This window comes from Engystomops pustulosus, chromosome 8 (assembly GCF_040894005.1).
Source record: "Engystomops pustulosus chromosome 8, aEngPut4.maternal, whole genome shotgun sequence".
Classification (NCBI taxonomy): domain Eukaryota; kingdom Metazoa; phylum Chordata; class Amphibia; order Anura; family Leptodactylidae; genus Engystomops; species Engystomops pustulosus.
Window position 1 is genome coordinate 80,917,408 of NC_092418.1, and position 13,677 is coordinate 80,931,084.

The window sequence follows — 13,677 nt, forward strand, 5'->3', positions numbered from 1 at the left end:
AGTGCGGGATTTAACTTTCAAATTGTGTCGCAAGACAATGCACTTACATGCACCAGGAAGAAGAAGGCACCTGAGTAGCACGATCTTAGTGGACAATGCACTTTTAGTGAACTCCAGCGACCGTGTAAGTAAATAAGCCCCAATGTGTCATCTGTTTTTACACTTCTTCAATTTTAAAAGCAATTCCATACAGTAATGCTGCAAAAATCCAATAAAGGCACAATAAAACACCATACTACACATAATGTGAAAAGTCTGTAAATGATTGTGGAACATGTCATATAACATGTCATATGGAACATGTTATATAAAGGAAAACATTACTTTTCTGAAAAACCACATCAGACTTAATACCCATATTAAATTTTCCTAGACATATTAGGAGCTTTTATACAACTCCATCGCCTGTATCTCTGGGTCCCAAAGGTATAGAAGTAATAATATATCCTTCACATAGATAACAATTAGATGGATCATTTCATGCTGGTGGGCACTTTTTTCTTACCACCTGCTCCACCCACCCCCCATCCCAGCCCCAACTGCAGAATTATATAATGTTGTGTGAATTATAGATGAATCTATAGAATAATCTTAACAATTCCTCAAACGATAAAAACCTAAGAAAGGCCAGAGCAATATTAGTAAAATCAGCCTGAGACGCACATGTTGGTATAGAAGAGAGTATTTCATGCTTTAGTTATATTTTGGCAACGTTGGGTCAAGTGTTTTTGTTTTATTTTCAGGTTTTCATGCTTATGGTGCGCTCAGGGTGCACATGAAAACTGTGCTGAGGTGTAAATTATAGATCAGTTGCAAACATTTTGATTAATATTGCAACGTTAATGCTCTCCAGCTTGTGATAGATGTAATACATCACAAAAATTCACCCTGACCTCTACATCACCCGGTCATCCACACCTTCACCATGGAAGGTACCAAAGAGGTAGAATGTGGAAAATAAAGGTGGCTAAAAGTGAAGGATGAAAAATAAGTAGGCTTTTAACACTGACAGGAGTTTAGTGGAGAATTTTAGGATCCTTGAGCCTCAGGTCAACATTTGGTCATAGTTGCACAAGATGATATAATAATAATTCAATAAAGTTCATACGTCTTTAATCCTTGCAATGACATAACTTGACATGTTGAATTCACATGGTACATACATTCATGAGAGATAGATCCCTCTAAAAACCTGCTTCTAAAGTGTGAACATGTCTTTATGATATAAGAGTCGAAGAATAACTAATGTGAGCATTTAAGGAAATCTACCATCAAAGTTAAGCCCAATAAACCTGGGACACTTACTCATAGATCCAGGCACCGTGCCTGTGGTTATTCTTATATTAGTTATTTATGGCCTCCTTCCTTCTAAAATCAACTTTTAAAATTATGCCAAGTGCTCCCCTCTCTCTCACACAGACCAACCATCAGAGGCACACGTTGAAGCTGAGTGAAAAACCTGTGTCAATATCCACAGAAGAACCAAAACATGTACAGGCGGTCCTCTACTTAAGAACACCCGACTTACAGACGTCCCCTAGTTACAAACGGACCTCTGGTGATTTACTGTACTTACCCCTAGGCTACAATAAACAGCTCCAACAGTTATTAAAGGTGTCTGCAATGAAGCTTTATTGATAATCCTGGTTCCTATGACAATCCAACATTTTTAAAATCCAATTGTCACAGAGACCAAATAAAATTTGTCTGGAGTTACGATTATAAAATATACAGTTCTGACTTACATACAAATTCAACTTAAGAACAAACCTACAGAACCTATCTTGTACGTAACCCAGGGACTGCCTGTATTTTGGTGTATTACTTCTAGCATGTATGGACATTAACCTATTATTATTTATCTTGGAGCTGCTATAATGTATTGTTTATACCACTGCTCTCTTCATCTGGAACAGCTTAGGCTTTGTGGCCCATACCTTGTAAACTAATAATGTCCCTATAATTCTATAATATTCATTTTTGCCAGCAATGACAACTGCTCATAGCATAGCACGAAGCTTAGTGTTTTGTTTGTGGCCTATGGGCCCATTGGGTAAAGGCCTGAATGCAACTGCTACCTATGAACCCCTGATAACTACACACATATAATAATCGTATAATCAAGAAATCCCATTTATGTTAGCTGCTACTCAGTCTGCTCAGGTGCTACATACTTCCCTTCCTTCTCTTACCAAGTCTAACTCGTCCATGTTACTAAAAAATAAGGAAAAAATCAAGTAACAATAGTAGTGTAACCAGGTGTAACCTGATATATACACCAGGCCCCCCAACCATAATGTTATGTATTTTTTTATAGTACTGGTTTCTTAGTATGGAAAAAATACAAGTTGCTGTAGATGAAAATTGTAGTAATATGTCATGAGCGTAACCAGGGGCCCTGGGCTGGATGAATATTATAACCCCTACTAGTCTGGAATTGACTTCCTATATATGGTACTAGAATCAAGCTTCTTGGGAATCAAGCTTCAATCTGCAGTTTCAGGTCCTTTGTAGGGCCTTTAAAGGTCCTTAAATGTGTATTGAGAGCAGGAACAGATGTATGAGGATTTCATGGGTAAAGGTCTTTCTCAGTATAAAATCAGGTGGGGGTTTGGGTGGCCATGGGCCCACCTTAAGGCTTAGGCCCAAGCTACCACCCAAACTGCCTAAATTATAATCCACTACTTAGTGTGACATGTATTTGTGTTAAAATATAATATATATATACTATTGGGGTAATTCTATTTCAGTCCTCCAGTGATATGGACCCCATGGCTTCTAGGCCCACTACCTGTTTTTAGCAGCTGCTGAGATTGGACTGTACAGTACATGGAGCTAAAAGCAGAAGGCTCTGCCCACTGTGTATAGTTTGCGTACTGCATGGAGACTGTGGGTGTATTTATAATATGTTGGCGCATGGTGCATCTGCAGATGATGTGAACCCCGGCACACATTGGATCTATCAGGAATCTTCGGCCTCCTGATAAAACCATCGGGAAGTTCTGCACCTGGTTTAGAATTGTGCTATAGCCTGCACCAGTTCCTGGTGCCAGCCAATAGGTAAGCATAGCTATAAGTAGTGCCCCCCTTTATGCCCCACCACACCCACTTGTCATGAAAGGGGGAAATTCAGGCTGTTTCAGTTATTTGGTGCTGTCTACATCACACAGCACTCCGACCGAACTCCGACAGTCTATGGTGCTATATTCATATCAGGTTTGAATGCAGCGTGCGGTACTCTGATCCAGTCATGTGTGAAACTCTCCCATTGGAATCAATAGGTGCGAGAGAAACAAAAGGGCGCGCTTGTTTCAAGGAAGTAGATCAGAGGTGTGAGAATCTGCCACAAATAAGATGACACAAAAAAGGATGGTCAGATAACACTAGGACCGAATCTGACTAAACTATTATGATTTTTATCAGTGTTTTTGTTGTACAGGTTTGACACTTGGATCAGGGGCGTAACTTTAGGGGGTTCAGAGGTTGCGATCGCACCAGGACCCAAGAGGTTTAGGGGGCCCTTGTAGTGTCACTTTCCCATATGAGAAGACTATTTCTATAAACCATACATTATAGTCGGGGGCCTGGCACAGACTTTGCACTGGGGTCCATCAGCTTCTAGTTACGCCACTGACTCGGATCTTGGGTAATTGACCTCAGGCATAAGTTATTATATAATAACTATATCTGCCCTTACCTCCAAGCCTCATGACCCTGGAATAGACTCTAGAATGCTAGTAACTATGTGCGCTGTGATTGTATCTGTGCACACTGCAAGTTCTTAAACAGTTTGAACTAATGAGAAGTGAAATTGCAAATATCAATCAGCACTGCCATTGTGCAAGCCGCTACACAGAGGGATTGTTCTCCAGTCTATGCAATGTACCTGCCAATGACTAATTAATACTGTGTCGGTAGAGTCCAGCAGAGCTGTGGTAGTGTCTAGAACAGGAAGCCCCAGCATTGCTAAGCAACGTCCTTTTACATGGAGATGCCGTCTAATGCCTCTCCCTAGTGTCTCCCTAGTAACCAAATAAACAGAAGAAGACAATCATGGCAGAGTCTCTCTCCTGCTAATATATATATACAGTGTATGCATGTCCTCAATGATATAGTAGCTATAGTCTTCCTCTGGGATTAGGGACATCCTCACACCCTCTTCACAGATGCTGGATCTTCCTTACCCGGAAGCGATCACGCAGAGCTGCACAAGTCATGTCTCACACGTAAGTACAGGCTTAGGGGATTCCAAATCGTAGGAATCCCCTGTATTATTTCAGGGCTGAGGTTTCCGCTTTTCACCTCATTCTATGTAAATCATTGTGCTGTAAAAATGACTCAATATTGTGGAAATGTCTGACAAGCTTATTTATTGCACAATATAATAGTTATATAAAGTGAATACTTACCTACAAGACTCACTTAACTCATTCATAACCAGAAAAGACGGAAAATTTCCTTTCATTCACAATGTAACAGATTTTTTCTTATTGTATCTTGCCCATTTTTATAATATGTTTGTATCCTAATAAACGTGCAGGGCATATGATAGAAAAACACATACAAACGTTATACATATTTTATGTAATATAACCATATGAGCAATGCAAAGTTTTAAAGAGTCTACTATGGGGGTTATTTATCATTATACCAGTTCCTTGGGACAGTACTGTGGGGCACATTTACTTACCCGGTCCTGTCGCAATCCCCGATCCGGGCGGTCCGACGAAGATGAAGTCCGGTCTTCCCGGTGTATGTGATTGCATGCACAATTTGCAATGTTAAATCCCACGCTCAGTCCGAATCCGTCGGCCCGTCCCCGATTTGTGTTGCGTGAAAGCCGGCACAGATGCACCAAAATCTGATTGCGTGCGGCACGCGGACCCTTAGTAAATGAGCCCCTGTGTCTATTTTTGGAGCTCTGCTGCCCATCAGATTCATTAAAGTGGCTTTGGCCCTTTAATAAATGTTCTTATGATCGATTTTCTGTCTGGGATTTTTTTTTCAGAAGGTCATTCACTGTGTAAAAAGGCAGATGCTGAGTTGTCAAAGGAAGCACAAAAAGAAGGAAACAGGTGCACCGGTGACATGGCCCCGCCCCCTGTGCACTGAGAAGCTAATTTGCATAAATATAAAAATTTAATTTTTGCTGGAAGTCTTCAAAATATGTAGTGCCGCTTTATTATTTAGCCAAAATTGTTATCACACATTTGGACATAGCTGTGCTCGACACTGCAGCTCATCATTATTCACTTGAATAGGACTTACCTGCTGTAAGTTGCACTACCAGGCACAACCACAACCAAATAGACGGCATGAGAGGACTTAAAACAAACCTTTTAGTGGATTCTGCCATTCAATTAACCATGAATGATTATGAAAAGGTTAAAGCCTGCAATGTTTGGCACCTTTTAATTATGTAAAAGTGTTCAATATATTACAGTATGTAATAATCGCTGTATTTATTATCATCTGTTTAACTGCTCAGCAATTACCATGATACTAGATCTTATAAGCTTCCAGGAACTCTGTCTACAGTTTTATTTATGATACATAAATCCTGCTAATTTGCATACATTAAACAATCGTAGAAGCCAATGATTTTTAGAAAGCAATATTATAAATCTTCACACAAATTATCTGTTGTATTTATATATATAGAGAGAGAGATTGTGCAGTTTGGAAAATTGGCCTTCATCAGCCGACATGCCAGATCCTTCATATTATTAACACACCACAGCATTAATTCTGAGCCGAGCAGATTATTCATTGTGTCCTATCTACAGGCAGGATACTATAGAGCAGGAGCAGCTGCATAGATTGTATATAGTGTCCTAACTGCAGGCAGCATGTTTTAGAACAAGATGAGATGAGCTAATTGTATATAGTATCCTATCTGCAGGCAGCATGTTATAGAGCAGGAGGAGCTCCGATTGTACACAATGGGGCTTATTTACTAAGGGTTCATCGGATTTTCTGGCATTTTCGGGGATTGCACAGCTATGACAGGTATTTAACGGGCGATTGTGTCGCACGAGAACAGACTTTGGCGCAAATTATGTTGCAAGATCAAGCACTTACATGCACCACGAAGAAGTAGGTGAACTCCGTTGGACCTGAGCGGGGAAGCGACACATGCAGGATATCGGGCGCACAATTGCCGCAGAGTACATGATTGTCGGACAGTGCACTTTCTGTGAACTCTTTCGGACAGGTAAGTAAATGTGCCCCAGTGTCCTTTCTGCAGGCAACATGTTATAGAGCAGGAGGAACTGTGCAGATTGCACACATTGGGGCACATTTATTAAGGGTCTGCACGGCGCATTTTCGTCGGGAGTCCCGACTATTTCCGATTTGCGTCGCATTTAAGTGGGTTTTTTGGCGCACGCGATCGGATTTTTGCCCAATCGCGTCGACTTGCATGCGACACAAATCGGGGGCGTGGCCGACTGACAACCCGACAGATTCGGACTAAGCGCGGGATTTACAATTCAAATTTTGTTGCAAGACAATGCACTCACATTCACCGGGAAGAAGAAGGTGAACTCCGGCGGCCCTCAGCCGGGAAGCGATAGATGCAGGAAAATGGACGCACAATCTTGAAAAATCGCGCCGTTCATCCTAGTCGGAGAACGCACCTCGGGTATCACGACAGAACCGGGTAAGTAAATCTGCCCAATTGTCCTATTTGCAAGCAGTGTGCCATAAAGTATGATAAGTTGATGAGATTCTGCATTCCGTCCTTTTTGCAGGCAGCATGTTATGGTGCAGGAGGCAGCATGTTACAGAGATGGAGAACATAAGCAGGTGCCCTATCTGCAGGCAGCATGTAATAGATCAATAGGAGCTGAGCAGTTTGTACATTGAACATAGAATATGTTATAGGGGAGAAGGAGCAAGTAGTATGTTATAAAGAAGGAGAAGCTGAGAACATTGTATCCAGCATCGTATTTGCAGGCAGCATGTTATATAGCAGGGAGAGCTGAACAGATTATACATAATGGGGCTTAATTACTAAGGGTCCGCGGATCACATTTCCATTGGACTCTCTGACATTTTTGGGATTTGTGTCACTACGACAGGGATTTAGCAGGGGATTGTGTCACACACGACTGGATTCTGGCGCAGCGGCGCCGGTTTTCATGCGACAGAAATCAGCTAGTGGGCTGTCAGACGAACCGACTGATTCGGACTGAGTGCAGGATTTAAGATTCAAATTGTGTTGCATCCAATGCACTTACATGCACTGGGAAGAAGATGTGAACTCCGGCGGATTTTATAAAGTGTTGTATCTACAGGCAGCATGTTACAGAGTAACAGGAGCTGAGCAGATTGTACACCTGCAGGCAGCGTGTTATAGAGCAAATTGATATATGCTGTATGTTTATGGGCACTTGCAGGGTCTAGAACTATTCTAACAATACAATAGCATTAACAAATGCACTATATCAGTGCCAGTCACAGTACCCCATTACTATAATAACACCTCATGTCACATATTTACCTGCTAGAGCATAATCATGCTGCCCCCTACAGAGAAGAAAGGGCACTTCCCCAAAGTGGCTCACCTAATTTCATGTAGTGTAGTCAATACAAGGTGGGCCACAACTAAGAATTTTGGGGTCCCTGACTGACAAGATTTTCGCAACCCCCCCTATCCCACACTTTAGTTCTCATCTTATACTTTTATGCTACGTTGCATATAGGTGCTCCATAAATTAATTATCATCTAAATAAATCCCTGGAATGAATTTTAGTGAATCCCCATTTATTATATATACTGTGCCCCCTAATTCATTAACAATGCATATACAGTATATACTGTAGGTAGCCCACCAGTGGATAGGTAGCCTCCAAAGCACATGCCCCCCAGTAGATAGATATCCGTAACACATGCCCCCAGTAGATAGGTATCTGCAGCACATGCCCCCAGTAGATAGGTATCTGCAGCACATGCCCCCAGTAGATAGGTATCTGTAGCACATGCCCCCAGTAGATAGGTATCTGCAGCACATGCCCCAGTAGATAGGTATCTGCAGCACATGCCCCCAGTAGATAGGTATCTGCAGCACATGCCCCCAGTAGATAGGTATCTGCAGCACATGCCCCCAGTAGATAGGTATCTGCAGCACATGCCCCCAGTAGATAGGTATCTGCAGCACATTCCCCCAGTAGATAGGTATCTGCAGCACATGCCTCCAGTAGATAGGTATCTGCAGCACATGCCCCCAGTAGATAGGTATCTGCAGCACATGCCCCCAGTAGATAGGTATCTGCAGCACATGCCCCCAGTAGATAGGTATCTGCAGCACATGCCCCCAGTAGATAGGTATCTGCAGCACACGCCCCCAGTAGATAGGTATCTGTAGCACATGCCCCCAGTAGATAGGTATCTGCAGCACATGCCCCCAGTAGATAGGTATCTGCAGCACATGCCCCCAGTAGATAGGTATCTGCAGCACATTCCCCCAGTAGATAGGTATCTGCAGCACATGCCTCCAGTAGATAGGTATCTGCAGCACATGCCCCCAGTAGATAGGTATCTGCAGCACATGCCCCCAGTAGATAGGTATCTGCAGCACATGCCCCCAGTAGATAGGTATCTGCAGCACATGCCCCCAGTAGATAGGTATCTGCAGCACACGCCCCCAGTAGATAGGTATCTGTAGCACATGCCCCCAGTAGATAGGTATCTGCAGCACATGCCCCCAGTAGATAGGTATCTGCAGCACATGCCCCCAGTAGATAGGTATCTGCAGCACATGCCCCCAGTAGATAGGTATCTGCAGCACACGCCCCCAGTAGATAGGTATCTGTAGCACATGCCCCCAGTAGATAGGTATCTGCAGCACATGCCCCCAGTAGATAGGGGCATGAATATGATGTTGCTTTATATAAATCAAGATTATTATTATCATACTCACCTACCTGCACTCCTTTCAGCCCTTGCCCTTCAGGGCTGCGGTGTATTCTGGCATCCACGCCTCTCTATGACCCAGGAGCCGCCGCTTAAGCAACAACGCACAAAGGATGCAGGCAGTTGTAACATCGCTTCCTGAGTCCTGTAATTAGCGCTGTGAGCATCTTATACTTACACATAGCGAGGGAGGGTGGGGGGCGGACTGCAGCTCAGGCCCCATCCAGTGGCCAGGCCTGGGACTATGATGGCGGCCATGCATATAGCCTATGTAAGATTGTTGTTACATACTGTAAATATAATGTGAAATATTATAATATCACAAAAAGCTACAAAAAGTAATGCAATGTATGGCAGCTACCAGCGCCAATCTCCCCGAAAACCCATGGTCGGAGGGTTGGTTTACAGCATACATTATGCCTTTGTGTCATATGTGTTGTTTTGTTGTAGCGGAATATATATACAATTAAATACAGGCGGTCCCAGACTTAAGGACGCCCATCATGTGGACGCCCTCTAGTTAAAGATGGATCCCTCTGCCCACTGAGACATCTGGTCAAATTCAACTTGAGAACAAACCTATGGACCCTATCCTGTAAGTAACCCGGGAACTGCCTGTAATGGGATTGTTAGATCCCTAAAATGATGAATTTCACCTGACAGATCCTTTTGCATTTAATGGGAGTCTGCGGCGACGTGCGAATTTGCCCATAAACTGCAATACCACATGCAGCACAAGTATAGCCATTTTTTAGTCCGGGGCACCCCCTTCATCAGTGCCGGCATAAAATTTTCATTAACTATTATTTTATATACAACCTCCTCGTAGTTTACTTATATACAGTATCATCATACAACCCCTAGATTCCTAATACACAGTCCCCCCTCACCAGATGCTGCCAGACTGCTGGGGACTGAGATTCAAACATGTGGGCCCCCCTACCAGCTCTGGGCCTCGGCACCGGGTATCCCTGGTGCTGGAGCCGGCCCTGCCCTCTATACACCTAAAACACTTTATTTATATATGTTATATTTGTTCAAAATTCAAATGAATATTCCCATTCCCATAGCATTACAGAATGATATCCAGTCATTGTATTAGCGAGCAAGGGCAACAGGTTTATCACTAGTCCAGACTAAAGCAGCCATTTTAATATTTAATACCAGTAACCTGGAAACATAGACTATACCATTAGTCATTTATGATCTAGATTATACTAAATTATACCCCCTCTAAATTTCTCTGGTCTTTGGGAAGGTCATAACAGCCTATAAGGTGTTGGGACTCTGCATTGTGTCCATTTGTATTGCTCTTTACCTTATACCTTATATCTCGTCTGTTACTACCCCTGACTTGAATGGTTGAACCCTGCTAGTCACAAACAGTAGAGTCACCAGTCATTGCTGGATGTAGGGTGAAGGCATCAGACATCAGTTGGCCATTGGGCTGGGATATAGCAATTCACCTTCAGCCCATCAGTGATGGACACACCATATACCAATGACCAGCAGGCCCCATCCGATGAAATGGTCACTGACCTAGAGGTACCCGATACTGAACACCCTGGTCACCAGACCCCGCTGATACCCCCAATGATTAGGTATTGGACTGTGAAGCTTCTTTATTGGGTAAATAGCTGTCTAATATGTGTGACCTCTATAAGCATCTTTGAATACAATACTCCATCCTCTACTCAGGAGGATTTTACTATGCACAGGTGGATCACAGCATTACACAGATCTTCCCAATATTATAATATCGTAATATTGTAACCTGAAGGACTACGTAGGTGGGAAACCAACCATTATCACTTCTTTCCCAAATCTCATTACTTCTTACCTGAATCAGAGAGGAGATGAGCAGCAGAGGGAATCGTCATATCAGCTGTTTGCAACCAGATCTGTGGATAGAAATGTGTATATTTGCAGATGAGTATTTTGAAGAAACCAAAGCATTTGGACAAGTGCTGCTGTCCCTTTACTACTTACTCGATCTGAGATTAATGACCTATATTAAAGGGGTTTTTCAGGAATCTGGAAAAACCCTAGAGGGACAGGGCGGGGAAAAAAAAAATAACCGTACTTCTGTTTCCCCCGTACCTACAGTGTTGTAAGTATTCAGCACTGCGTCAGACAGAAATTCTGTCAAGTCACGGGTCCCACTTTAACTAATGAGTGGCCTCCTGAAACTTGAAAACAACAAAAGAAGTGACCTCCAATGGTTACAGGACGTGGCCTGCCAAGGTCTCAGGAGCCCATTTACTAGCTGAAGTGGGTTCCGGGACATAGTGCCAAAAATCTGTAGTATTGGAGCCATGTGTCAACCAGGAGCTAGAAGAGGGTGAGTATGCTTTACTTTGTCCCCACCCCTGTCCAAGCCCCCCATAATTCCTGGAATTAAAAGATAGCTCACTAGTATATTTTAATCCGAAAAGCTAAATGTTGACTGAAAGCACCAGGTAGCTGGTCATTGGACCATCAGAGACCAGTATGTCCCATTCAATGAAATGGTCAGTGACCTAGAGGTACCCAATACTAAACATCCTGTTGATACCCTCATGACTCGGTATTGGACTGTAAAGCTTCATTATTGGGAACCACACACATATACAGCATATTCACACCTAGTACACTGTCAATACCCCAGATCCTGGGGCCCCCTGATACTGCGGGCCCCATAGAAGCTTGTATGGCTGCTATCCCTGTAGTTACGCCCCTGCAATAATCCCTTGCACTTGCCATATGAGGGTCTGTCTGCTCAGGGTTATGGCAGAAACATCAGGCAGTAGACCTTGGCACTGGAGTAAAATGGCTAATATTTCACTTTGTGTCTGAGTAGTTTGTATCAAATGCAAGACATCAGTTTAACAGGTTGGTTACATCCATGTCAAGAAATAAAATAGCATATAATTTATAACGCTTTGCCTTGCACATGACTGCAGATGGTCGGCGTATTGACTTCCAGAGCGCAGATTTGCCAGCCTAGTGTGCGTCGCAGGTGTGATTTATAGAGTCACACTGTCAAACCCGCACTTCTCCTACCATCTGATCCACTTTATCAGACCATCTAAAAACATTATGTTCCAGGGAGCATGAGCGGCCAGTAGACTCTCTGGGCATTTGAGGATCTAATGTGCTGCAGCCAGGCTCCTCAATGGGGCTTTTAATAAGTTCATTGCCCTTCACGCTGGTTATATCTCCGTAAGACTCGCCTCTTATCCCATCTTTCACCAGAATGAGGAGATTTGAACACGGGACGCATGCTGCACCCATTAATTCAGCGAGGACCGAGAGAGATTTGCCAGAGTTATTTTTAAAGGTGAAATGTGTGTAGCGATCAGGAGCGTTCTGCCTCATTATATCACAGCCATTCCTCGATACGCCAGATTTGTTTAATAGGCGAGAATCAGTAGATTAAGCATTTATGACTAATCTTCCCTGGATATAAGCCTTGTATTATGTCTAACCTGGATAAATTATGGATCGTTAGGGCACTCACTGTTAAACAGCTCCTTTCTGTGGGTTATAACAGGCAGCGATGCAGAGGTGCTGATTATTCCTTTATTGTTAGAGGGGGCCAAAGATGAATACATATGATATATGTATATACACTCACACTACTCACATACACATTGTGCCTCATTTCAGTGTTGAAAATGCTGATACTTTCAATAATAATGGGTGTCTACGGGTTTATTATGGCAGTCAATAGATATAACAGAGTCCCAATTAGTCGTGAATTTCTGGAGTAATCTTTTACCATGTCAGGTAATTGATACAGTAGTCACAGCACTTGTACTGCTATTTTTCTGACCTGACATTCTTATGTGAGTTGAGTTAAGCAAATCATTCAAGATTTGATTTGCTTAAAGGGGTTGTCCGATTGTTAATAAAATTCTGGAGCCAGGCTGGGGAGGGATTTTTTAAAAAGCAAGTAGGAGCACGGACCGCGAGACGCCAGCGTGGGACATCGGGATTGACGAAGGAGGTGAGTACATGTTTGTTTTTTTAAAAATCCTCCCCAACCCGACTCCTTAATTTTAAAAACAATCGGACAACCCCTTTAAGATTGCTGAATTTTTCAAAACTAGTTGGTTCAGGTCCGAACCAATGTTGCTTGGGTTGTATATAATCCCCTCTAGCCTTCTAAGACACAAATATATTATATATTAATATTTTACAATTTTCTAAATTAAAGTTTAGGGATAGCACTTAGGTTAGGTAAAGGTCAGTAAAGGTAAAGGCCAGTTTTATTATAAAAAGAATTCGGCAATGTGCACACTATTCTCTATGGGGACGTGGGGATGCCAGAAAAAGGGCTCTTTAAAGAGAACATACCACCAAAATCAACGTAGATAAACCAGGGGCACTTACTCATAGATATTTGTTATCCTTATGGCCTCCTTTTTTAACTCAACTTTTAAAATTATACTAATGAATCAGAAAGGCTAGAGATGTGTGTTAACAGAGCCCCTCTGCACTGTAGATTCACTGGCTGTTACATTCTGAAAGAGCACTTCCCCCTCCCACTGTGTCCTTACTGCTGCCAAGATAACAGGAAGTGCAGGGTGTAACTGCTGCATGGTGTAACAACAGCTTGTGAAGCCAGAGCACAGAGGGCATCTTTAACACACCCAGAGCCCCTCCGGCTAATTAGCATAACTGTACACATTTACATTAGAAGGAAGGAGGCCATGGATAATGAATATAATAAGATTACCACAATCATGGTGCCTGTATCTATGAGTAAGTGTTGTAGT

At 42.7% G+C, this 13,677-nt stretch overlaps 1 protein-coding gene across 2 annotated transcripts in view; it reads left to right on the plus strand.

The window, feature by feature from the left end:
• The first annotated feature begins 4,013 nt into the window (after positions 1–4,013).
• The window catches only part of IQCA1 (IQ motif containing with AAA domain 1), a 160,070-nt gene continuing 150,406 nt past the window's right edge, over positions 4,014–13,677 (plus strand). Inside the window, exon 1 of one of the 2 annotated variants that reach the window (XM_072121456.1) lies at positions 4,014–4,226. In XM_072121456.1, the coding sequence (XP_071977557.1) occupies positions 4,216–4,226 (11 nt within the window). In that variant the 5' untranslated portion in view covers positions 4,014–4,215. Of the gene's footprint in view, positions 4,227–10,306; positions 10,519–13,677 lie in introns of those variants that run through there. The other variant, XM_072121455.1, reaches the window with a different exon arrangement.